Source organism: Stylophora pistillata, chromosome 12 (assembly GCF_964205215.1).
Source record: "Stylophora pistillata chromosome 12, jaStyPist1.2, whole genome shotgun sequence".
Lineage (NCBI taxonomy): Eukaryota > Metazoa > Cnidaria > Anthozoa > Scleractinia > Pocilloporidae > Stylophora > Stylophora pistillata.
This window is the reverse complement of record NC_142530.1, coordinates 15397362-15422595: the sequence shown is the minus strand read 5'-3', so window position 1 is coordinate 15422595 and position 25234 is coordinate 15397362. Positions and strand designations below refer to the sequence as shown.

At 37.5% G+C, this 25234-nt stretch overlaps 2 protein-coding genes across 7 annotated transcripts; both read right to left on the bottom strand.

The window, feature by feature from the left end:
• Positions 1–1241: 1241 nt before the first annotated feature.
• On the bottom strand, positions 1242–8555 carry LOC111331234 (gamma-aminobutyric acid receptor subunit beta-3). The gene is made up of 10 exons (XM_088741827.1): positions 8539–8555; positions 8363–8436; positions 7159–7244; positions 6909–6976; positions 6352–6569; positions 5677–5759; positions 5208–5354; positions 4404–4618; positions 3582–3794; positions 1242–2412 (listed from the first exon to the last, which is right to left on the bottom strand). The coding sequence occupies exons 2-10, from the start codon at positions 8428–8430 to the stop codon at positions 2149–2151; spliced, it is 1362 nt and encodes a 453-aa protein (XP_088597953.1). The 5' UTR covers positions 8431–8436; positions 8539–8555; the 3' UTR covers positions 1242–2148.
• A 4045-nt stretch (positions 8556–12600) lies between these two features.
• LOC111331242 (gamma-aminobutyric acid receptor subunit beta-1) lies at positions 12601–22237 on the bottom strand. 6 transcript variants are annotated; one of them, XM_088740683.1, is made up of 11 exons: positions 22035–22237; positions 21203–21232; positions 20169–20267; positions 19438–19532; positions 18788–18855; positions 17518–17738; positions 17110–17192; positions 16383–16529; positions 15450–15664; positions 15191–15337; positions 12601–14957 (listed from the first exon to the last, which is right to left on the bottom strand). In XM_088740683.1, exons 3-11 carry the CDS (start codon positions 20240–20242, stop codon positions 14613–14615), a joined length of 1395 nt encoding a protein of 464 aa, XP_088596809.1. In that variant the 5' UTR covers positions 20243–20267; positions 21203–21232; positions 22035–22237; the 3' UTR covers positions 12601–14612. The 6 variants fall into 6 exon arrangements, with proteins under 6 accessions (XP_088596809.1, XP_088596810.1, XP_022792044.2 ...); XM_088740684.1 differs by lacking the exon at positions 21203–21232; XM_022936309.2 differs by lacking the exons at positions 21203–21232; positions 22035–22237 and adding an exon at positions 20809–21142 and having other exon boundaries at positions 12601–14954.
• Between the last annotated feature and the right edge of the window lie 2997 nt (positions 22238–25234).

Below are 25234 nucleotides of genomic sequence, written 5' to 3'. Positions count from 1 at the left end.
ATTATTCACAGTACTAGAGACCTAAATTAAAAAAAACATTTCGGGGCCTTTGGAAACATTTATGCATACCAATAGGGTTCAGTTTGAATGTTTTTTTTTTGTTTTGTTTTTGTTATGTTTTTTTTAGTTTTGTTTTGTCTTTATTCGGTTTCGTTCTCTAATCCTGAAGAAAATAAGTGCTGAATCTCCAATTTTCCCGAAATAAGAAAATTCGATTAAATGTTCTCCTAGTTAAGTAGTGCTTTTTAGACTGCTTGTATCATTGTCTCAAACTTTAAAAGTGGCTGATTGAAACCACATTGAATAATTCACAGCGGGTGGAAAGAGTTATCTTATTTTACATATCTTTCCAAAATATTTATCTCAGAAAATCATGTTTTGAAAACAAACAAAACAAAGCACTCCCACGATTAACCTGCCGAAGCCTAGAACAGGGAAATTTGCAACCAAATTGATGAGAACTGCAAAAGAGTATGAACTGAGTTTTTGTTCTCTTACTCTCACCTTTTAATTTAATCATGTGAAAACATTTTCATTCTTTGCAAATTGAAATAATTTATGTGCCTAAGATAGGAAAACTGATGTACCTTAAGATAAGAAAAGTACGCGAAATCATTGATAATGCTTCGCATTCGTGCTTGTGTCAAACGTAGATGCGGAGATGTAATCCGTAAATGCTATTCAACCACTGACAAAATCCCTGGTGATAATCAGTTTATCACCAAATCACTTAGCATGACTCGTGCATGTACAAAAGAGAGAAAATAAAATACCTGTTCCACACATAGGGGCCGGTCAACCTATTCTCAGTGGGGAGAAAATAGGTCTGTGATGATAGTTATGAAAGGAAAGATAAGCAAGAAAGCCAAGTGGAAATTTGCTAGCTCAAAGAGAGCCTGTAAAATGTCATGGGTGAAAATTAAATCTGCCTGTAGCATGCCCTGGCTTAATGTTAAATCTACACTCCTCAAAAAAATCTCATGAACCTAAATGTGTCGCTATCCTTTATTCGAATGGCAAACATTTACTATTCACGGAATTTAGATTACAGAAAGCACGGGTCAGTCTTTTATGACTGTGCCATCGGATTTTTCAAATTTTGAAAATATCATGTCCAGTCACAAAATGTATTGACAAACGCAAACAATCATACTCTAAATAAGGACAGGCTCTTTTTTTTTTGTAGCGTTGGAGGAAAAACAACTTTTATTTTACTGCTACCTTGATCAAAACGCAAAGCATAACGTAAACCCTTTTTTATTCAAATTATGTCGATAGTGCTATATGTTTATTTACGTAATGTTTTCTTAGTTGTAGATACGACTCTACGAGTAAGTGTTTGCTTTTTCTTTGTCAGTGTAGGGAGTGATCTTACCCTGTGGCTAGAGAAAACCCAAATTTTTCATTTATAAGAAACAGTTGACTGGCTTCAAAATGACGAAAAGATCAGTTTATTTACCTAAAATTATAACTTAAACAGTCCTCCTTATTCTATAAATTTCGCCCTTTAAATTTTAGGATCTCTTACTTAAGTCTGAATGATATTTAACAGGATTAAGAGGAAATACGATAAAAGACCTATTGCACATATTTCGGGTTGTTTAGTGTAACCATGTCATCAAGCAAAGGTTCATGTATGTAATAACAGCTTAAAGTATATCTTTGCTGAAGCTCCGTCCTCCTAGACGAATAAATCGACATAATATCATTAAATCTCAAGCGTTTGGTATGATCAAAATCAATTCTTAGCCCAACATTTTGCAATCTGATTTATTTTTACTAAAAACCACCCACGTGCGATAAGAAGCAAGGTTGGGACTCTGACGGAAGGTTGGAACTCTGACGGAAGGTCGGAAGCTCTGACCCAAAGATGAGGAGAGATTCAAGCAAACTGTCAAGGAAAAGTGAGTAAATACTGGGGGAAGCATGCAACAAACTAACGGCCTATCGAAGGAGGAGTTGTTCTTACTCTTTGTTGTTTCATGCCACGAAATCGGAGGTAAACTCTGGCGGTAGTGATTAAGTAGGCACCTCTGGAGTCTTGACTTGTTCGCTTGTATCAGTTATTTTCCTTGTTCAACAAAGGCTCCCTTAAGAGGACAAAATAACGAGACAAAATAAAAAGAAAGCTTTGAACAGCCCAAACCATTACAGTACTGTATCATTGGCGATAGAAGTCCAATAGATGAGGTTGAAAATGCCAAAACTGACTGGAAATAGTACAAGAGAAATTTCGTCTATTGCCAGAACACTGGCCTCTGTGTACAAATTTTTTCTCCATTTCTCGAGGCACAGCCATTTGCTTTCCTCACTCTTATCTTCTGGAGAATCCCTTATCATTAGCTCTTGCTCCATTTTTGCAAATTCCACCATCTCCAGTTGGGGGCTGCAGATCTTTTCTTGCTTATGTCTCTGTGTAATTAAAAAACATCAACAACGATCGAGAATTAAGGGAGGCTATGAAAGATGGTAATAAATGTTTTAGTTTCAAATAAGCAGGATCTTTTAAGTTCCTCTTTGGACATTTTAAGTAAGAATTTGAATCGATATCAATAGATATCAATAGATGCCGAGTAATCCATCATTTGTTTTGTCTAATTCAGAACTGCACGTGAACAAAGGATTACGTTTGGCTTGTACAATGAGGACATCCAAATCCGTACTTAAAAGTTATTCCAGTTCTTTCTTTCTTGTACGATTTTGAGGCCTTCGTTGCGCATTATCTATCTATCTAAACATTACAATTTCCTCAAACGCAATTGGTGCATTAGCTGCTTCATTTTTCACTAATTATTCTGTAGAGTTGCAATCAGTCAGTGTAATCAGACACTTGTAATCAGGCAGTTAAAACAGCCAATTATACTACGTCCGCTCAGCTAAATCCACCAATCACAGAATTAACTACAACAACAGCCTCTTACTCGACAAAACTAAGCAATTTCCATAATGGAAGACTTTTCTACTTCAGGCAATGTCTCTAATGGAGACATTCTCTTAAATAGACGTATTGTTTTTTTTTCGGAAATTACAATGGTTATGATTAATTGGTAAAGGGACCTCATGTCGTTCGGTTCGGTTTGTAATCGTACTAATGATTAACAGATCGGACTCCAGCTTCGCGGTCGTCTAATTCTTTTTATCGCTCATGATTACTGAACAAATTGGACTCCACTCGGTCCTACTACCATGATTATTAATTTGCTCTAAAGCACTTAACAACTCATTGAGGAGTCTGTAATCATGATTATTAATTTGCTCTAAAGCACTTAACAACTCATTGAGGAGTCTGTAATCATGACTATTAATTTGCTCTAAAGCACTTAAAAACTCATTGAGGAGTCTGTAATCAGAGTGCATTGAGGTGTAACCAATTTTGGAAGGCAGGCTAGACCACAACAACTGAAGCGACATTCCCTACTTTCTGTTAGAAGTGTAGGGGCACTTTTCTTTTGTACCCAGTTGGGAAACTATGGCCACGTCGGGGCTCAATTCGTGCTTCGAAGAACCGACTAAGTAAGAAACGTGGATAGTAAAGAAATTCGATTTCTACTCTATATTAGAAAGACTGGAGTGTCTCTTACCTCTGAAAGGGCGACAGTCCCATTACTGATTGTTCTGTTACTACAAGCACCCTTTGTGATGTCTTTTTCATTGTTTTTCTTGTCCTTGTCCGATTCTTGATATTTTTTCATACTTCTGGCCAGAAACAGCACCAGTGAATATTCTATCAAACTTGCGAATACGAAAAGAAAACATCCGATGAGGTATTTGTCGATGGTTTTGACATAATTCACCTGTATCAATAAAGAATAGTAAAAGGAGACATTAGCAACGATCCACATACATACATACATACATACATACAAACTTTATTAACGTGGCTGACACTTAGCTTTATAAATCTGCCAAACTCATGATATTAGATATCCCTCCTTTGAATATCACGCCTTGCCATGAAAACTACAACCGTTACTTACTACAAGTACAAATTAATGTGGCAAAGGATTAATTCAACTCCACTCTTACATCCGATACACTCGCACATAGTAAGAGCCAGAGCGTTATCTTAACGTAACAAATTACTTACTACAGTTTATATATTACCAAATTTTTTACCAACTAAAGCATGTTTTCCATGAATGTCGTGTATCTAACGCCTAAACTGACTTAGCGACTCTGTCTTTCTAAGGTTACATTGTAGACTGTCCCAGAGCGTAGCACTATTGTAACTAAAACTATTTTTGAGACGCGGAACTTGAATAGAACGATTAGTTTGTTTACAGACGCTTTCAGGGAATAGCATGTTTCAATTCGTATTATAGATTTGGACGAGAAATACTAGAATCTTACTCACTTATTCGAGTTAGTAAGATCTATCGTTAACTACAAATACTTTATTTTACCTTTGGCATGGAATTGTTGAGCAAATTAAGAATGGTGACAACAGTAAGGACAGAGGTAACGCCCAGTGTGACACGTGCAGGAGGAGAGCTGCGGGGCAGCACGAAAGTGATCCAAGAGATGATAACGATTAATGCACATGGGCCATACACGTGGATTAGGAAGTAACTGGACATTCGCTCAAAAGTAAATGTTGCCTTTATACCCGACCAGTCGCCTAGGGATAAAAAGACAGAACTGTCTTTCGTGTGTCGAAAATAAAATTGAAATGTTTTAGTCTGAACTTTCGAATAAGAAGGTGTACGTCTTCCTTTACTTTCTGTATGGTTCGTTTAGAAACACTTTTTGGGCCTTTACGAATGGGGATTTATAGAGAGAAGTGGGTTGAAATTATTTTCTGACAGGTAAGGCCTTTCCACCCTTTGCCTAACGATCTGTTAGGTGGCTCAGCGAGACATCATTGACGTCATTTCCTACTCCGTGTCCCTGTTATGATAGACATACACGGCCTCACCTCCAGACAAGTCGTCGATACGGATGCGAAAAGGCCCACAATACCCTGCGCGCGGTAGTTTAATACAGAAAGGAGACAGGAAGATAAGGCATATTTCGGTGAGCAAGACAAGTAAATAAAAGCGCTCAGCGTGTTTCAACAATAAATTGTAACCCTAATATGTTATATGTTTTGCATTCCAACGTTTTAGATTTCGCTAAGTTCTTAAACATCATATTAACGTAGGCGATACTGTTTGAAAATGTTCTCGCTTGTAAAAATTAAATAGAAGCCCCTGTCTAGTCACACTCACCAACCACATATTCGTTGTACGTCTTTGCCAGACTCAGCTGAGTTAATCGGTATTGAGGCAGCATTTTGGTGCTGCCGGGCACAAATGACATTCCGTCTGTAAGGTCCTTCTCCCATCTGAATCTGATGTGGTCAGCACTGTAGCCGTCTATCGATAAAGACATATCAACCTTAATATGAGAGCATTGTTCTTTTCCGTGTTATTCTTACACTCCTTAAGTTTTTGCTGTTTTTTTTTTTTTTTTATTGTCCTAAAGACCCTTGCAGGTAATAGTTTCGGAGATAAACTTGGGGAGAGGAAAAAGCGATTACTAGTATCGGAGTGGCGCTGCCGACCCCAGTCATAAGAATTGAGTTGCTTCCACAAGTTGATGGCTCCAATATCGAATCTGATAGCAGAGGGATTAGGAAAAGCTTCATTGTTCACTTCCTCTCCCTTCTGTCCCCTCCTTTCCCTAAACCAGACTTACAACTCTCAATTGTTAAAGGACAATGTTGAGTGTCCATGGGAAACTTTCTTAGATCCATGGGACAGGCCGCTTTTATCGTCAGTCTACAAAGATAAAAAATTCAGTCAAAATACCCTTCTAGTTTGTACTCATAACTACAACTACGTCCAACACTCACAGAAACTTTCGACATTGCTTGTGTTTTAGATTGTCGACAGTTACTTTGCTGCTCATTTGATGGAGCATTTTACTGCAATAATTTGGATATATCAACAAAGTTGAAATGGTAAATTGGCCACCATAACAATTACAAAAGCTGACGTTTCGAGCGTTAGCCCTTCATCGGAGCGAAAGGGCTCGACGGGCTTCGCTCCGACGAAGGGCTAACGCTCGAAACGTCAGCTTTTGTAATCGTTACGGTGGCCAATTTACCATTTCAACTTTGTTGATATATCCAAATTATTTCGTTACCCCCACCGACGCAGCCCCAAACAGTTTCTTTCGAAACTATCAGCCTTTATTCATTTTACTGCAAGATCAGCTCAGCTGGAGTCCCGATCCTTACTCAGGTCCCCCCCCTCCCCCCACCCCTCTCATCCGCAATACAAACATAAAATCATTTCGTATTTAGGTCATTACTTTGACCATCCTTTTAGCTTGGCCACTATGTGATAATCAAGTACTCCCCTCTGTTACCTGGCGTTGTAGTAAACCATCCCTCCTGGTTTGATCATGATCATTACGTTGTCTGTGGTGACTTTATGGAAAGAGCCTTGCTTAGCGTTCACAAAATACGAGTCTGGCATCCAGATGCGATCCATCACAAAGTTGCTTAGAAACATGGTCTGACTGAGGCCGTGATCAAGTCGCTCGTCTTGCCACGCTTGACGCAAAAAGATGTCTAGCGAAAAGTCCTGTTTAGATAGAAAAAGCCAAAGAACGCTTTCATTTCTCTTTGTCTAAACGAATTTCGTAACTGCTTATTAGTGATAAATAAAGACAATGTTTTTATAAGTTAGTGAGGCCAGGAGCAATAAACTTTGATGAAGCTCATACAGGTTTGCTACTCATACATCGTTAATTGTCGAAGATCAAGAATGAATCTTTCGTACATCTCTCAGAACTTTCCTTGTACAATCCATGTATTCAAACATCTCCTTCAATCAAACGTTGATTGGCCAAGATTATGAACCGGATGGCTGTCAACCACTACATGAGACGATAAGAGTACTTATTTACGGATGATAACTTACCATATCCATCACATTAATTGCATCAATTGACAGAACCCAGAAGCCTACAGTGACATCCACAGGCCCACCTGTCAATAAATTATTCAGTGAAACAATTAAACTATCAATTTGATCCAGTAACATGGCTGGCTCTTTACACAAGGAAGGATTCTAATTGATTTAAGTGGTAAATTTTGATTTATTGCTTTTTTTAAATAAACAGAATATCTATCTACGAAATGAGAAAAGGAAGGCCATCAAAGAAGCTTACCGTTATAATGGGGTCTTAACCTGGAGTCGTAGTTTCCCTTCATTAAGAGTTTGTCAAGAATTTCAGACACGGTCTTGTTTCTTGAACTGCCGTTTAAGAAAAGTAATATCAGAAGATTTTACGATTTTTGAACAATTTCCACAGCAACCGCAGTTGTCTATTGTCAATTAGGCAAATGGAGTTCTGTCTGTCTACTCAGCTATAGTTCACAGATGACCTCAATGGCTGATAAAAACAAACAATTTACACACTGTTCTGTGTGTCATATCATGCCTATGCACTTGCCCGTCCTGTTTCATTGCTAGGTCTGTGTGTCTCCATTCTTCACAGACTCGCAGCCTGACTTGGTACAAATTCTAATGGGAAATTGTCATCGTGAATAATCATTCATTGCGTCTTTAGAGCAATGACTAGTGAAAGTTGAAATTCTGACCAAACTGAGGATACAGGGATATGAGAAGTGAAAATTTAAGTGAATTCAGTGGTTATGAAAATATTATTGTATGAATATCAAAAGCGATTGCTGGCTGAGCAACTACTCTAGATGTGTTTCTTTGTGACCCTTAACGTAATCACCGAGAACGATATACTGCTACAGTCGATTAACTAAGGACTTTTTTTTATGCAACCACTTCGCATATTCTACTGTTGGATTCGATTCTGGCACAATAGGGTATAAAAGGCAGGTGCTTGAAAATTTTGTACTTCGCAAATCAAGCGGAAAATAAATGCGTTATATTCCCGATTGGTGCGAGGGTCGTATAGCGGTGGCCTCCATGTAATAACAGGTCACCATACTAGATTCAAATAAGGGACACCAAATTACTTCTCACTCAGTACCATTTAAAGTTTACGTCAGACCAAAGAACTGAGCTAGATGTTCAAAATTTTAATCAAATTAAAGGCAAAGAGTAAGTACCCTGGCTTTATCGATAAAGTAAATGAAACAAGAAAAATCGGGCCATGAATAAGAAAACCCTGTTTGGTGTATCACCACCGAACCTTCCGTGTTCACCTTGGCCGTACACGAGCAATGAGACTTGAAAAACATATTTTTCCACAAAGAAACCCTTTTTTCAACACCAACCGATGAGTTTCGTTTATGAGAAATCCTCTTGGTTTTGCGACAGTGACTTAACATGGAACGCCAAAGTCTGACAGACTGCTGTAGCGTATTCTTTGAAAAATAAACCGAATAACTTACCTGGCTCCAGCGATGCAGAGTAATCCACACAAAAAAGCCACCAGGGAAAGTTTTCTATCGATTGCCATTGTGAGCTAGAATATGAACAAAAATGATTTGGAGGTTGACAAATCGTAGCGTTTGTAAAAAGATTCGAGGGGCTTCTAATGCTTTAATTGTTAGGAAATCACAATTACCAAAATACTGTCATATGTGAGGTAAATAAAAACACCAAGGCCAATGCGAAAACGAGTTCTCTGAGGTACAATTAAAGTAATAAATTATTGATGTAAAGGAAGATTTGCACGTTTGTGTTTGTAGACAAATCAACACTTTGCTTTGGTTTAAGCACACAATACCAATTTAATGTAAAATCGTCTAGGTATTTTATGATTGAATTCTTGGGAAAAAAAAAAAAAAAAAGAAAAAGTGAGGTTGAAAGGAACATCGGAGACTCAGACCAGAAATTGCTTTAGTCCAGATACTGTCCTTGAAAGACATTTTTTACCTAATTTAATAAAATTACATAAATAATTCACTCTCGTTCCACGAGATTCCAAGTTTCAAAATATCATATCAGAAATCTGGTTGAAATACATCTTAATTATCGCCTTGGCCTCAATGGAGCAATCATTTTAAACTCTTCTTTTAAAAGTCTAATGTCGTAACAACTTCGGTAATCTACCCATATCCTCTTCATTTTCTTATCAAAAGTTCATTCTTAGAGTGTTATTCTTCGCGGAAAACATCAAAGCCAACAAAGCAAAATACGAAGAAAAATCAGGAGGTAACCAATTTTCATGCCGAGTGTACCTGTTGTATTTCTAGCGGGAGTCCTTTTTTTGCGGTCGTTATATGATTCAAAGCACCAAGGCAGGAATTTAACCGCAGTTCTTGTAAGACACCAATTCTACTCTACCCTAACCAATTGAATATGAACAGCTTATTTGCCTGATTTTACAATTTCAATTTCTTTTGTGTTTATACCAAAAAAAAAAAAAGCAAAAACAAAAATCATCTGAGCTTTAATTAAAGATCCCACTTCTAGATGGTCCAGATGGTGCATTCATGTCAACAAACATTGAAATTCAGATTCGGATTCGTAATAAAGTACTTTACACCAATTTGCAAGACTGTTGACGAAAGGGCGTGCTTGAAAACAATATAGAGAGAAAGATGAATATAAGAGCAACGAGCAGTGTTACATATTTTCCTACGGCGGACCCTTTCAATAACCCTTTCAACTTAACAACGTGGTCATTTTGTCATCAATCGTGATAAACATGAATGTTCGCTCTTCAGGAAGATTGGATTATTGATAAAAATTCCGAATGGTCATTCAGTTATTTTTATACTGTTCGTGTTAAGACTGCGTCATTGGATCGTCCAATTGCAAAAACGAATGTTATTGGCCCACACACTTTTTCCATTTAATTATAGCCAAAATTTAAAACTTAACTCAGACACACTTGATAGTGTATGTAAGCTAGCTAATCGCCAATTCGTGTCGCTTGATAATAATTTCCTCGACGAAAACGTATGCTCTCATCGCGATAGAAAGATTTGATCCTTGTCTATCAAGTTAACCCTCGTTACTTTGAGGTCTGGCACAGTCGGATTTTAATCACTTGTTATGAATGTATCAATGAAAATCTGCAAACCCACTCTTGCTGATGCGGCCAATTGGCCAACGATGACAACGTACGTCATTATGGCCATCAGAAGTTTAGGATCTGTCCTGTTAATTAGCCGAAACTTGAGATCTAAGGCAACTTAAAGCTGTCGTTGTAAGAAAATAAAATCAGGCTGTGTGCGAAGGAGAAACTAATATAACGCAACAAACACAACAATCAGGTAAAGAGACGGTATTGAGAAGGAAGAATATTCTAAAACTGCTCATTTTAGTCTCAAAAATTCAGGCACGGGTCTTGGATGTTCATCACTTTGTTGAAATACAACAATCACCCTTCAGTTTCGGTCAGATTTCCACCAGATTGGTACAATTTCGCTCAGGTATAACAAATTAACAGATTTTGAAATGGTGAACTTCCGATGCAACTTAAATAAAAAGCTGTTCTTTAAATTTCGATATCTATTTTTGAGCTTTGACCGAAAAGTGTTCTAAAACGACTAAGAAACCTTGAAGGTTTTTCTTATAATAAATTTCCCCCTTAAACATAACAATCTAGAAAGTCCTGAGACTGTTTACAATTTTTCGTTTTACAAATCAATCTTGAGAAAAAATGTCTTTTTTTTCTTGGTGCAATTTTCAATCATGTCGCCGAAATAAATGTTAACCTTCTGCAAATAAATATTGATTTTAATAGGCAGCTTTGAGTAAAGTTCCAATTGATTAGCCGTCAGGTCACCACACAGGAAAATTGTCACACAAGTTATAAAGATTTTAAAGTTACGGTCAAAGCGCTCTTAAGAGGCAAATAAGAGCTGGCTTTAAGGGTATTTGTACTGTACATGAGCTAAGGTGATACTGTCTAAAGAAAAACGGGGCTTGATGAAGTTTCTTGAAAATATTGTTTTTAACCTTGCGGTAATTAACGACTACATCTATGATCTGGCTTTTAAATACAGTATGATTTGATAATGTACCTATCTCCTCACACATTTAACTTTCAGTTCTCAGATCTCGTAAATGGAAGTAATATAACTCAGAGGTATGTGCGATTTATCTGCTGAGGGCCAGTTTTACAGGCAAGATTTAGCACAAACGAAACATACGACTTGGCAACTTAAACTTGTTCCACACTGAAATATCAGAACTAACTAGGTTTTGCCAAAGGCTTTCGTACTTGTAAATATTGCCAATATATATCGGATAAGCCAGGATTTCATTTTTGCCACTATTGTCTTTGGAAAGAGATTATAAACAGTTTATAATCTCTTTCCTTTGGCTAACTGTTCTGAAAACTGTAAGGTCACAAACTATAAACACCGTCAATTTATACTGAACGACAGTACCGGTAATAAAGAAATGGGAAAAATACTTTACCTCTGCAAAAGGATTAACAGGCTACCGAAAGTAATTTCCTTCGCAGTTAGCGATCGCTTCTAATATTAAAATCACAACTCAGGATCTAGAAGCCTGTAATTTCTGTTGACATGCTGAGAATATCTTCGTTTATTACCTCTTTCCCACGCAATGCTTCTCATAGCGACATTGTTCTCGAAATTCTCTGCGTAGCACAATTTTTTTCAAGTATTCAGTTGATAAAACTCACATTTACAAATTTCATGCAGTATCTGATCACAACAGCGTTTAAATCGCCTCAAACAAAAAAGTAAATTTATTTAAATCATTCATTCATTTATATATTCATTTAACTACTTGTTTATTCGTTTAGTGACTTCAACGTTGGGAATTAAAATGGTTTTTGATTGTAGGCAGGGAAATGAGTGTCTACATTATAAATAATTCGCAAGATTTACTGCCCGGTCCGTCAAGAATTATAAATAATTGAGTGCCATAATAACCCCCTCATAATCTTAATAAAATTCTTTTTTTAAATACAGTTTCTCGCTTGTCGCTAATTGTTTCTGAAAAGCTCCACGGAATTCTGGAATCGTTTGAGAAAAATGTTTATATATTCTGATGAATTAATTTCCTATTCTGTGAAGTCACACTTTTTCTGTTGAGTTCGATTATAGCTGTGAGGCCAGCCAAATAACTTTTTAAAAAATTACCATCCCAATATGAAGCTGCGTTTCCATTTTCAAAAGGTTTCACAGTTATAAGATCTAAAACAGAAAATTTTGTCGTAACCAAATTTTGCTTCGATCGTAATTTTTTAATTCAAACCTCTGCTTTGCAAATATAAATTATCCAAAAGTGAAGTCTGTAAATTCTTTCATCTTAAGAACTTAGTTATGGTAAAACGTGTACAATTTAATAATGAATGCAAAAATATATCGGTGTCTCCTTTCCTTGCTAGGAATGTATAGTAACGTATTTTGGTCCATTTTCGTCACCACGGTTTAATTTTTTTAGCGTGCTCCTTGCTAACCTAATTCAATACATAAAATTACATCTTGTAGACATTTTGTGCATTTTCCAGGGAAGAAAGACCTTGCTGAAAAGTTATTCTTGCACAGGTGTCTGTAAAGGAGTTTTCAGAATTGATTTTGGAGATGACACCACCTTTGCAGCCTAATTTTGTGATATCGTTTTCAGGGTGAAAGGGCCTTTTATTAATTTCTATTTTGGTAAGGGGGTCTCACCGAACGAACTCAAACAACACACCAAAAATCGCCATCTTTGTTTTTCTGTTTACTTACAGGAAAACACTCGTTTATCGTTCAGATACTTAACAAACTCAGGCCGGATAGCTGCTATATAAAACCATGTATACCTCAGCTCGAGTGCTCTCATCACCAGCTATTTCACACCTACTGGATTAAATTGAAATAAGACAAAAAAATTCAGAATGGACTGTGAGTAAAAGAGAATTGTCGAGTAAATTAAACGTTATCTCACGGAATGATCGCTAGCATAAACTTCCGCCAAGCTGTTAATAATTTTTTTTTCTCATAACGGGAGTTTCATTTCGAGTTGCCCTCATCTTCACGAAAAAGAAGAAACTTGAGTCCAATTCTTACCAGGTGTAGCATAACGACGACGGGGTTACTAGTTTTTAAGAACTGCAACCAATATAGCTTAATCCTTCTGCAAGAAATATCTTTCAGAGTGGAAAATTTAAAAAGAATTCCTTTTTCACGGGAAACCTGTACAGTTCGTTTTTAAAGGGATGTCAATGGAAGCTGACACTTTTGGTTGCTACAGGCCGTCACAAAATCAACACAGTTAAGTCGTGTTTAAATTATATAATACATCGAATGCATGCGCTATAGAATTACAAACATGAATTCTGTTAGCTTACCCATGCATAACTCAGCACATGGCGCCTTTGTTGAGTAAGGATACCTTCCATTACTTAGTTAAGAATCTTTTAGCGTCGTCGCTTAGTTTAACAGATTGAGTTACTTTCGCCACAAAGTACTCAATCGGGGTGCATACGAAATTAAAAGTGTGACAACATTAGGGCCCCCTTTGCGGACCTTCTCTTGTATTTTCAGCTCTCTCGAGACTGGCTGCTGTGTTATTTGTGTTCCTGAACAACAGGGAACTCATTTCTTTTTTTGATGAGATCTGTTAGTAGAAGAGGCATATTCAGTTGCACTTACGTAGTACAAGTCACTCGGAACGTTTTACAGATTTGTTGAAAGTGTTTTTCTTTAGTTGTTCTTATTAAGGAGGTTATGACATGCGTTATCGAGGCATCAGTAATCTAATTAGTTTAGCTAATCAGTGACTTGAGAATGTATAATTATTGCATCGACAGGGGAGATTTTGAAAGAAACCCCCAGTGGACGAGTCTTTTCGAAGGAGCTCAAACAATTGCAGGGTCAAGCAAAGAGATCACATAACATGTAGATACAACGCCAGTACAACATCATAAATTTACTAACAAAGTAATTTAGTGGGGCATTTAAGAGAGAATGTGCGAATGAACTGAGTGAAAATCGAAATATGTGGCATATGGTCGAAAAATTGAAAACCTCCATATTTTGCCCAAAGACACCTTATGGTGAACTTAGAAACGTGATAAGGTTTTTTTTCCCAGACTTGCTTCTGTATTCTAGAAAATCTTTGAAAACTCAAGCGAGCGTAGGAAACCATGAAAGGCGGAATCAGTGCCCCGACTAGAGGAAAATAAACTTTGCTCATGAAAAGCGCAAAAGAAAGCAAGCTCGTCAAATGTTCTTTGCCAAAGACGTTGAAGATGGGAAGCAATAGGTGTAACATACTTAAGCGTTCCTTTTTTTGCTTCTGGCCAAATTCCACCGTAGAGTGTTGCAAAGCTCCATGGACCTGGAAATCCTTTATTACATTACATTACATTATGTGGACTACTCAAGAGGTTCTTAACGAGTTCTAAAATGTTGCTTTCGTTACTACTACCATTGAACTCAATGCTGTTTATCGACAGTAGTTATTTATTTATTCACTATGTAACTCCTCGGAGTGGGACCCAGTGACTAGCTTCGAAAACCTGAAAGAAATCGATCATAAGGATTTATAGGAGAGTTATCAGTTCAACGAATACTTCGAACCTGGTTCTTGAATCAAGACGTAAGTGGCGTTTGTCAAATGTAATTGGTCAGTTTCGCCGGACCCTTCGGTTGAGTTCCTCGTCGATACAGTTTATTCATTGGCTCTTTTGTATAAGCATGCTTATAATTAAAAGTATCCAATTCATTAAAGATAATCCATCCAGTAGCAAGCATTATACACAGCAAAAGCAAGAGGAAAAACTCTGAAGGAATACTCGTCTATGCTCAATATAAACGCATCTGTAAGAATCCTTGCTTCGACTTGTTCTATAAATGTTTTGCAGTGCATCTGCGATTTATCCCAGGGAAGGAGAGCGCCAACATCAGTATGTCTGAAGGTAGCTGAGGTGCACCTCGAAGAGTATTCGCTTGTAGCTTTCCTCGAACTACCATGAGGAAATTTGATGTCACACTCCTCTGTGTTGATTAAAGTGCCATTCCTTATCCAGTCCTTCGGTTCCATATGGTCACATTTCTCATCCTTTTCCTGCTAAGAAATGTAGTATGTGACCACGCTAAAAATGCAAAAATTGATGTTTGTTTTTATCTACATTGGTTGCAAGGCTACCAATTTTTCTGTTTCACAATCTAATGTCTTCTGTTGTTTTAGTTGCTGTTATTACTCAGATATGAGGCAAAAAAGTGTCCTGTGGAAAACTTGCGTGAACTTCTGCTTTACTTGATAGTCTATTTTTTATTTATTTATTTATCTAGTTTTCTTACCTGTTTTCCTGCACTTTTACGGGCCTTGATACTCCTCTGCTTTTGCTTTGCTTTCAACAAAAGCACGACACAGTACTCGATGAGGGTCAAAAACACGAACACAAAACAACCAATCAGAAACTTGTCGCTTGATTTAACATAACTCACCTGTAACAAGAGAAACAAACAAACTACTCCAACATGGCAATCCTCTGATTAATTTAAATACTTTAATGGCAATTGTCCTACGTGCTAATTCACTGATTTAACAGACATGTACCTTTGGCATAGAGTTGTTCATCATGTTCAAAATGGTAACCTCCGTCAATAGCGAAGTAATGCCAAGAGCGATGCGGGCAGCGGTTTGCTCAAAAGGAACAACAAACCCAATCCAAGATATAGCCACAATCACTGAGCTAGTGCCATACATGTGACTTAAAAAGTAACTGTAGGAACGTTTGAAGGTAAATGTCGCACAAACACCCGAAAAATTGCCTGGAAACAAAGACAAGAAGAACATTGCAATGTCGTTTTTAGTGCTCTTAGTATGGTCCCAGGGGGTGTTTCGAATTCTGATTTGGGGCAGCTACCCCTTTGGAATTCTTAAGGGGTGTACAAGAGCAGCCGGGTTTTTTCAGAATTGATTCTATTTGAGACCAAAAAAGTTAAAATGTTTCATTTTCAAAAACCGTCCTAGCCCTCTTACCCGTTCCCATTAAATTCCTTACCCGTTTCGAGCCTGGCTTTGGTTTTGAAGCGTAAGTTAACGTTCGCACTAGGGAGAGTTAGCAAAATTCACCCAGAGATACAACTTGTATGATATATTAACGCTCTTTTTTTCCTTTGATCCAATTGGTGTTAAAAAAGACAATCCGATTTACACCCTCTTGTGGTTTCCTCCAAAACCACGCCAGATTAAAGACCCTGATGTACTGCTCAAAATCATTCAGACCAAAATAGTTCAAAACCCTTATCCTTTAGGACGGTCCCCAACTATATGGCTTATTGAGGACAGAACATCCTCCTTATCTTCCAAGAAATGATCGGTCAAATCTGAAGCATATTCTCCGCTAATGTGGTAAATTTTTTTTCACATAAATTATTGTGTTTTCCTTAGGTAATTACGACAACTAAAGAAAATCCACAAAATCTAAAAGTTCTGTTTTTAATGCTAAAGGACAATTAGAAAAACAAGTGAAACACTGCTACTCACCAACAACATATATGTTCATGGTAAGCGAGAGGTTAATGTTTGTCAGTTCATAGTTCGGCATAAGGCGGACTTCAGATGGAACGAAAGAGTGGCCGTCTGTTCCAGAGACTTCCCATTTATATCGAATATGTTCTGCACTATAGCCATCTTTGAAAATAAAAAGAACACCAACGGATCTTCAAAGGAAAAATTTTATTCTTTTGATTATCTCGATTCCTGTACGTCTATCTCTGTATATTCCTTCGTTTGCGTTCTTTCTATCGATCTACCTATATTTAAATGTCTCTTTCTCTTTCTCCTTCCGTAAGCGTGTCTGTCAGTAAACAGGTAACTAAAAAGTCAAAAGGCAGAAGAGTGTGAGTCAGTTGTTCAGTGGGTTCGTAAGTATGTCTGTCAGACGGTTTCTTAGTCGGTTGGTCAACCAGCAAGTTAGCCAGTCAGGCACCTATAATAAGCAAGTTAGTTGAAGTTAGCTTATTGGTAAGTAAGTCAGCGAGTAAGTCAATCAGTCAATCAATCAGTCTGTCAAATTGTTAATCAGTATCTTAGTCAACACAGAAGCCCTTCATGATCTGTCAGTCAATCAGTCGGTCAGTCAGTCGCAAATTAAAGTTGGTAACTAGTTTACAAACTTGCAAGCAATCGTTCAATGCCATGGTCAGTTGCTCAAAAAATTAATTCTCCTGTCTGTCACGGTCTAAGTATAACTAAAACAAACTTAACTTACAGCTTTCCAGCACTAGCGGGCAAACTTGACTGTCCATAGGGAACTTTCGTAAATCAATGAGACATGCTGCTTTGATTGTTGTCCTATTTAAAATGAGAAATTATCAACCTTCAATATTTCGAAGGGAAAATAAATCCAGGTCTCTCGAAAGATTAGTATAAGACTTCTTATTCGCGTTCTGATGCTCTACCATCAGATCCAGACTTGGAAGTCTCAAGTTTTGAGATTCGAGTCCACACAACAGACTAAAAACTATCGTTTCTTGACGCCCGTAATTTAGTCCCTAACCGTGATTTTTCGACTAAAACAGAGCTCAAGTATAACCTTCTTTCTTTATTCAATGCAATCTTGTTCCAGTCATTTAATTAGCACAACAGCTCCATAAACAGACTAATTTGACTAAAGTACCTTGCGTTGTATTTTATCACTCCTCCAGGACCTAACATAAGCATCATATTAGGAGTGGTTACTCGATGCATGCGGCCTGTTTTCGCGTTCACAAAATAGGAGTCTGGAACCCAGATCTTTTTCATGGCCCAGCGGCTGCTGAGTGTGATGGTATGATTCAAACCGTGATCCAGTCTCTTGTCGGTCCATTGTTGTCGAAGAAATATGTCGATTGTGAAATCCTGACGGGAGAAAGAGTGGGAACGGAAGGTCGGTGAATATAACTGTCGATATCCGCATGCCAGCTATAATTAGCGACCTTATTTTCTATTAGCATCGATACGTGTAAGTGGATTTAACGCCTTTAGTCTGTGGAGTCAGTAAAAGATGCAAGCTAACCCCATAGTAACATGTGACTTTAGTATTGAAATATAAGCAAATTTTTTTTTTTTTTTTTTTTTTTTTTTAATATCATGTTATCTTATTGTGACGTTTTTATGACTTAATATCTTATGTTCATGTATGGCGGAAGAGCCCCCAGGGGGGAGCTATGCAATAAAGTATGTATGTATGTATGTATGTATGTATGTATAGGTTGAGGTTGGGAAAGTAGACCGCTGCCCAGCAGTGGCCTAATACTCTTTTATGAATGAAAATATTTCATGTTTTTTTTCCTTGTTAATTACTGCCTGATTCATTTAGTAAGTGGATTTGCTAATGGAATGCTAGAGAATACCTTTGACGATGGTACATTAAATGCTCATCCGCTATTGGTTTAGACGCATCACATGACCAAATATTCCACCCAATACTGGGCGATACCTGAAGATATCACCCACGTGAAAATCCTTAATTTTCAAACCTTACTTTCACTCCGATTAGTCTTCCTTTAAAATTTAATCCAAGATGAGAGAGCATTCTATGGTTGTTACAGAAGAAGGGAATTAGTTGTTTTGTTCATAAAGTCATACCAGAGAACAGTCGAAAGAACACATCCCACACAACAAACAATAAGCTGTTCGTTAACATTTCTTCACGCACGTTGCAAAATTTTTGAAGGATTATTAAAACAATAGCCTCTGTTTTGCCCGAAAATATGCTCGTATATTTGTCCTTAGACATTATCTGTTCCTCGAAGCTCACAGTTCTCCTCAAGCTTCGCTCTTGGAATACTGTTCGTATCTCGGAACAGATAATATCCGCGGACGAAAACCCGTGCATATTTTTGCACCTAATAAAGGCTTCTGTTTATCTATCAAACTAAAAACTTCTTTTCAATGTAATTACGTACCATGTTGACAACATCAATTCTTTCAATAGACAAAATCCAAAACCCTACCGAGACTTCAACTGGACCTTCTGCAGAGACACAAATATCAGCATATTTTTTCATAACTTCTTGAAGAGAGGTAAATATATTAGGTCGCTCATTTTGGGAACCCGATAGGATGCTAAGAAGATAAAAAGGTAAGAGATGTTTAAAGATGCTGTTCTATGGATTGTCTCTAATTTTCTTTCTTTTTAGCCCACCGGTGTAACTCTCCAATTTTATTAAATGACCTCTTCAAAATATCAGCGGCTCGATATGGAGTAGAAAATCCAGAGCACTGATGAGCCGAAAATACGAAAAACAAAGTTGACCCTAAAGTCAATCACGAATTCGGCTGATTAAGCTTGCGCAATATTGACGCTCAATTGCAATCAGAACTTAGTACCTGATCCTCTCATGTAGCTCTGTAATACTGTTATGAACCCCCCCCCTCCCCCCCCCCACCACCTCACTGGCAGCGGTAAATTTTCTATAGTTCACTCTTTAAATCTTTTGGCGGTGATTGACCACCCTCGGTTCCCATTGAAAAACTGAAAACCATGTGTTCTTCCTACTCCCCCACCCCCTCCGGCGATATATAACAACTGGCCCGTTAGACCTTAGGATCTTACCGCCGTAATTTGGTCGAAGTCGGCCATCATATCGGGAGCAATCCAGAAGCTTGGTCAGCAGCTGTGATATTTCCTTTCCCTTTGGCTCGTGTATCCTGGAAAGAAGATTTTATAGTTAGTCGTGATGGGCAAATTTATTTCATTGAATGTCTATGGTGGGTGTCAGGACGTTTTAACTCTGTAAACGAATCGACATTCACTGTAACAAAAAAAAGGGAAAAAAGGGGGGAAAAAATCACGGGTCCTCGAAATGGGTCTACTAGAGTAGGGTCTAAAAGAATAGCAGACAGTCTTATATCTCATGGATTTGTAATTTCTATGGCATTGACAAAGAAGATTTTGGTTAAAAATCAGGTACTGTTTTCAAGCTTGCATTTCCTTAAGTTTGATTCAGCAGTGCTGCATTAGTGAGAAACAAGATGCTATTCACCCTCAGGGGTTACATGTAAAGAGTTAAATTTTAATTCATGCCTCCATTTTATATCTTTTGTTTTATGTTATAGCTTTGTTAGTGCACCTTTCCCTAAATAACACTGGAACTGAACGACAGCATCAAACTGAGTTGCTTTATTCGAAATGTTACTCCGCCGTTAGTTAGTTCACGGAGCTCAGGGAGTTCAGTTGAAATCGGAGGATTGGCTGTCCCTGTATTAAAACGTTGTTTACTTTAGTTCAACTTTAAACTTTTCATCTGCCTAAGGTGATCAAGGATTGTCAAAATACTGTCTTACCTTCCGATTGCTACTTGGCACAGTCGTGTAGAGCTTATTAAGGCGTAAAGGATTAATACAAAGTGTTTCATCATACTAACATCCTTTGAAGCTTCTATCCTTCAAAAACAAAGAGCTTTTCCATAAGTTAAAATGTTACTATAGTTGAAAGCTAACTTGTTTTACTCTGTTCTGGGCTTCAATTCAAGACTTGGCGAGGGACAATCAGAAAGTTCCCATCGGGTGAATACCCAGCACTATCAGCAGTCGAATGGGATTTTAGATGGCATTTTTTGGGAGAAGAGGAAACTGGACTCCACAGTCCGAGTGGAATATCAGCGAAGGCAGGAGAGATATAAAAATACTCTTGTCACATGAAAAGCCACAGGCGGCCCCTCCACTGAGGTGGAATTTTAGAAATCCAACAAAAATAACCAACAACGATGTGACTAAGGTACGTGTGAATGATATAGCTTGTCTGCAGATTGTATGGGAATATCACTCTCAACTAAAACATGAATGTGCAAATAAAGATCATTTACGTTAAAGTTCTGTTTTGTTAGTGTCTCATATGCAATTTAGGTGCAATCATCGAAGGAGAGGTTCCGAATGACATCGAACGGAGAACAGCCAACCTCACATTCCTGTTCATTTTCATTACCTTGCATGATAATAAACAATTTCATGAAAACCTGCTCTTTCCATCCACATGACATGTTTCGTCTGCGAAGTTGGTCAAAGTTTCTGAATCATTTCAAATAATGTGCAGTGGTCTAGTCCAAGTGCAGTAACAGCTAGCATGTTCTAAGCGAATAGGCATTACGTGTTTGAACTTTGAATGTTTTGCTATAATCTATTAAAAGTCAATTTTTGTTTACATTTCAACTAATTTAAAAACAAGCTGGAAGCATTCTTGCAAAAAATATGTCAACATGATGAGTGATCATGTGATGTATATGATGACTTTTTAACGTAAGTCGTACAATTAAAAAAAAATGTTGTAATATATGTTTGAAATAGCTCAGCTGCTCCATCATTATAAGTATGCTTTTTACCTGCAAAAGGCAATCGGCGGTGTGCTGCAACTAGATGGCATAGAAAAACAAATGAATTGAAATGAAAGATATTTGTGTATATTGCAGGGCGTCCTACCGCTTCTGACATGAGAAAAACTTCATTTGACCGGGTAGTACACCAAATTTTCAGTCGTAGGAAGTCACTGACATCATGAGACTATTCAGTCGTTTGTCATCATAAAAAAAACTACTTTCATATTGACAGACTAAAGAAATTATCAGCAATATAGGGTGGAAACAAGAAAATACTAGAAGCAATAACAAAACAGAAAGGAAGAGGTATGAAATAGATTTTACGGATTTCAACAGACGAAATTGAACTTTTCGAAACAAAAGGAAAGTAATCAAATCGCAGAAACAGTAGGCAGTTATTAAAGTGTGCCTCTTGAGGTAACAAGAATCCTCCAATCCTTTCCAAGTGGAGATGAAGGAGCTAGTTGTGATCTCATTCCAGCAGAGAAGATGATATTGGATGGATATGAAGCAAATTAATCTCAAACCTCCTCGCAACGTTGTCGACAATCAACTATGAAACGCACCACAGGCGATAAAAGACTCGTCGCTGTCAAATCTTTTAATATTTTGTTCTTGATTAAGAACTAAAAACACCTGCAAGAACGCTTCCCCGCCATCTTTACTACCAATTTTTCTCACGACATAAGCATTTTACCTTTAACAACCCTATGTGAGCAGCGCCGTGAAATATTTTTGTGTCATTGTTACTTTCAGTTAACGGATAGAAACAACCACTGATAAAGCTCTTTGTGAAAAAGCCTTTCCCTAAAACATTTCTGTAAAAGCAAACACTTACTTTCCTGTCGATTAAACTTTCATCGAATAGCTCCGGTGTCACTGATTTCGATCATTTTATATTTTAAACCACTGAACGCAGCCACTCCTTGACGGCGTCTGTTTTGTGTACTTCATTTACGCTCTTGCGCTTTCAGTTCAACTGTATTCTGGCTTGTTCAGTGAATAAGTATTTCGGCTAATGTCGACCACTTTCATAAAAAATGCACGAGTTTACTCTATTTTGGCATCTCTCCATCAGGAAAAACAATATTATTTTGAAAAGAAAGTGGCACCCTTTGTTTTCGATTGCCGTGGGGAAGTTCGATCAAGCAAAATTGTATTAAAAATTAAGCGCGGTAATTATTAAGAAGTTGTTCATCTTTCTATGTGAAGTTTTTCGTTATTAATTTAAGGGTGTTGAAAAAAAATAGGATGGAATACCCTATTATTTGTTTGCTTGTTTGTTTTTGTTTTTGTTTTTTTTGCGACATTTACAAGAAACATTATCAAGATACTAACAGGCTGAGGCGCAAAGTGCTCACTCACACGTGTGTATCGTCAAAAGCGGTGGTTATTCATGCAGCAGGCTATGGTGTGGGATTTTCAAGATATGAAAAAAGTTTTGAACAGTTGCCTTTTAGTCACCTTGTATGAAATCCCAATCATGCATTAATTCAAGCTATCTACAGTACTGCTCCGCACCAAAAGACATATACCTGATTACAGAGAAGTCCTAGCTAAGATTAAAGAGCATTACCTGAAAATGAAAGGTCCATCTAAACCAGTGGTAGAAAGTAGACAGTAAATGGTTGAATATAAAACACGAGGAGAAAACAGAACAACCAAATAACTGAAAGCTTTAGGGCTGATTTCCGATGACGAGCCCATCTGAAAGGTTAGCAAGAGGAAAATTTATTAACACTCGTTTTTCGTGTTCGGATTGAAAGCTAAATCAACTGCAAAAGTCCTTTAGCTTTTTTTTAATTGAAATTGCCTAAATAATCAAAGAAGAAAAACAAACAAACACGATGTAAATTAATCAGTTTTACTTATTTATTAATCAAATGCTATATTTGATTTCGTTTGCTTTATTCTGTTTGTTTTTTTTTTTAGCCCGTGAATTAATTGAGGCGACTCACTCAGGAACGCACATCTCGAAAATATGTGATTTTACGCACCCGGGCCCAATTGCCAAAGGGGCGGATAGTTCTATACAAAGGATAAATCGCTATCCAGCGGATAAGTGTTATTATTAAAAACTGGGTCATTGGATAATGCAATTGAAGACTTTTTATTTGCTCAGCCATTATGGTATATGAGCCAATATACCATAATCTAATATCTGTAGGTTTTAACATCTGGTTTCTTCTTACAAAATAAAGTCGAGAAGATTTGTCTAATATCTTGGGGCGTTTTTTTTTTAATAAAACAATTATTCCACTCGCGCTTGTTGGAAATGAGATGATTATAGCCAACTCGGCGCTACGCGCCTCGTTGGCTATCTATCATCTCATATCCGACGCGCGCTCTTGGAATACTTGTTAAAGATAACATACTGCTCCCTCCACCGATAGAGGTTTATCGGGTGGAAAGTGTGATCCCCACTCTATTTTTTTCAACCTGAAATCAATTCAAATGTTTGATTATCTTATGACTAAAAACTAGGTAATTTGCAGCGAATGAAACATCAAAACATTACTAAACAGTGGGTTTGTTAATTTTGAAATATATCTATGAATAAGTTGAGGGAGTACGATGCTCTTTTTCGATAAATCCCTCCAGGCGATACGTTTGATGATCATGTAACCCGTTAGAACAGGCGTAAAGAAAAAAGTTTTAATCGCAGAATTGTGTGTGTGTGTGTGGGTGTGTGTGTGTGTGTGTGTGTGTGTGTGTGTGTGTGTGTGTGCTTGTGTGACTGCGTGTACCCGTCTATCGCGTCATAGTTAAGTTGAAATTTGTAACTCTTTGTGGTCCCATCATAAATGCTTATTGACTGAGTTTGGTCGGGTCGGACGGGAAAATGTTTTGGCTCTCGGTCATGAGGCACGGACCTCGCTGCGTCCGGTCTGAATGTCATGACCTCGACCCAAATATTTTCCTGTCCAGCCCTCCTACTCAGTCAATGAGTACATATTGTTCCCCTGACCAGTTTGCTGGATAACAGGAAGAAATTACACGCTCATCACTACCTGAGTTGAAAGGATCAAGAACCTCTTATGGCTTGACAGAGCATTTTATTGCACATGTATACATCTTTCTAAAGTAACAATTATTGCACGAAATCGATTTTACACTTAGATATAAAAACAAAAACAACCAAAAATCTGAAATCACTTCAAACAAGGAAACTTTTCATGGACATGTGAATTCACAGCAAAATCTGCTGCGATCAAACAGACCAACACCGCCTGAACATATACCGCTGTGGCATCTTAAAGAGACCTGATGTGCGCGAGGTGATTGATATTTGCATTTAAGGACCCAATCCACAGATCTGCAATTGGTAGTCGGACGAAAAGAGTCACGTGGACATAAAGAAAAAGTTTGGACTGCAAAAGAACAGGAAAATATTTTTTAAAAATACGGAAGAGAAGGTGCTTCTCGCCGCGAGACTGATGCTGATAAAAATGAAACGAAGAACAAGAGGATTATTGACGGTCAAAGCCGAAATTACAAGAAATAGTTCTTAAAACAATTGAAAGTAATTATGGTACCGCAACAATTGGAATGGACTCATAATGTAAATGAAACATTCATGAATTTTGGCACTTAATTTCACAAATGAAACATCATAGATAGGAAAAATTTTTACGGTTAATTTTTTGCGACTAACATGTGAAATTCGTCAACTTTTACGCCTAACGACTTAATTTTGACCGTTTTACAGCAACCAGTTAACCCCTTTGAAACTTGCTAGCAAGGGAAGCTTTCATACTCGCGAAACTGTCAAGTTCACGAACGTCACGGAAACTTAGAAGCTCCTTTCATTTTAACAAAGCAGAACATTTTTTTAAGCGAAGTAGTCTGCCTTACAGTTAATTGCTACAATATTTTAATACTGACTTTTAAAAAATTTAAATGTTCATGGACAGGTGACAACTTTGAGTTCACTTACCAGGATATGAAGATGTCGGATCGCATAAACAAGCGATGGAGATAAAAAACACGAACAAAATTGGGACCTTTGAAGAGAGATGATAAGAATATATAAATATT

Coding starts and splice junctions, on each gene's coding strand:
- LOC111331242 (XM_088740682.1), bottom strand. CDS start 20,858: ATGTGGATGGAAAGAGCAGGTTTTCATGAAATTGTTTATTATCATGCA. Junction 20,268..20,808: donor ATTGTTTATTATCATGCAAG/GTAATGAAAATG, acceptor TTGTTTTTGAAG/GATAGAAGCTTCAAAGGATG. Junction 17,739..18,787: donor GAATTGATGTTGTCAACATG/GTACGTAATTAC, acceptor TTCTCCCGTCAG/GATTTCACAATCGACATATT.
- LOC111331234 (XM_088741827.1), bottom strand. CDS start 8,430: ATGGCAATCGATAGAAAACTTTCCCTGGTGGCTTTTTTGTGTGGATTA. Junction 5,760..6,351: donor ATGGTTTACTACAACGCCAG/GTAACAGAGGGG, acceptor TTATCTTTGTAG/ACTGACGATAAAAGCGGCCT. Junction 5,355..5,676: donor TCCTTTAACAATTGAGAGTT/GTAAGTCTGGTT, acceptor CTTTATCGATAG/ACGGCTACAGTGCTGACCAC.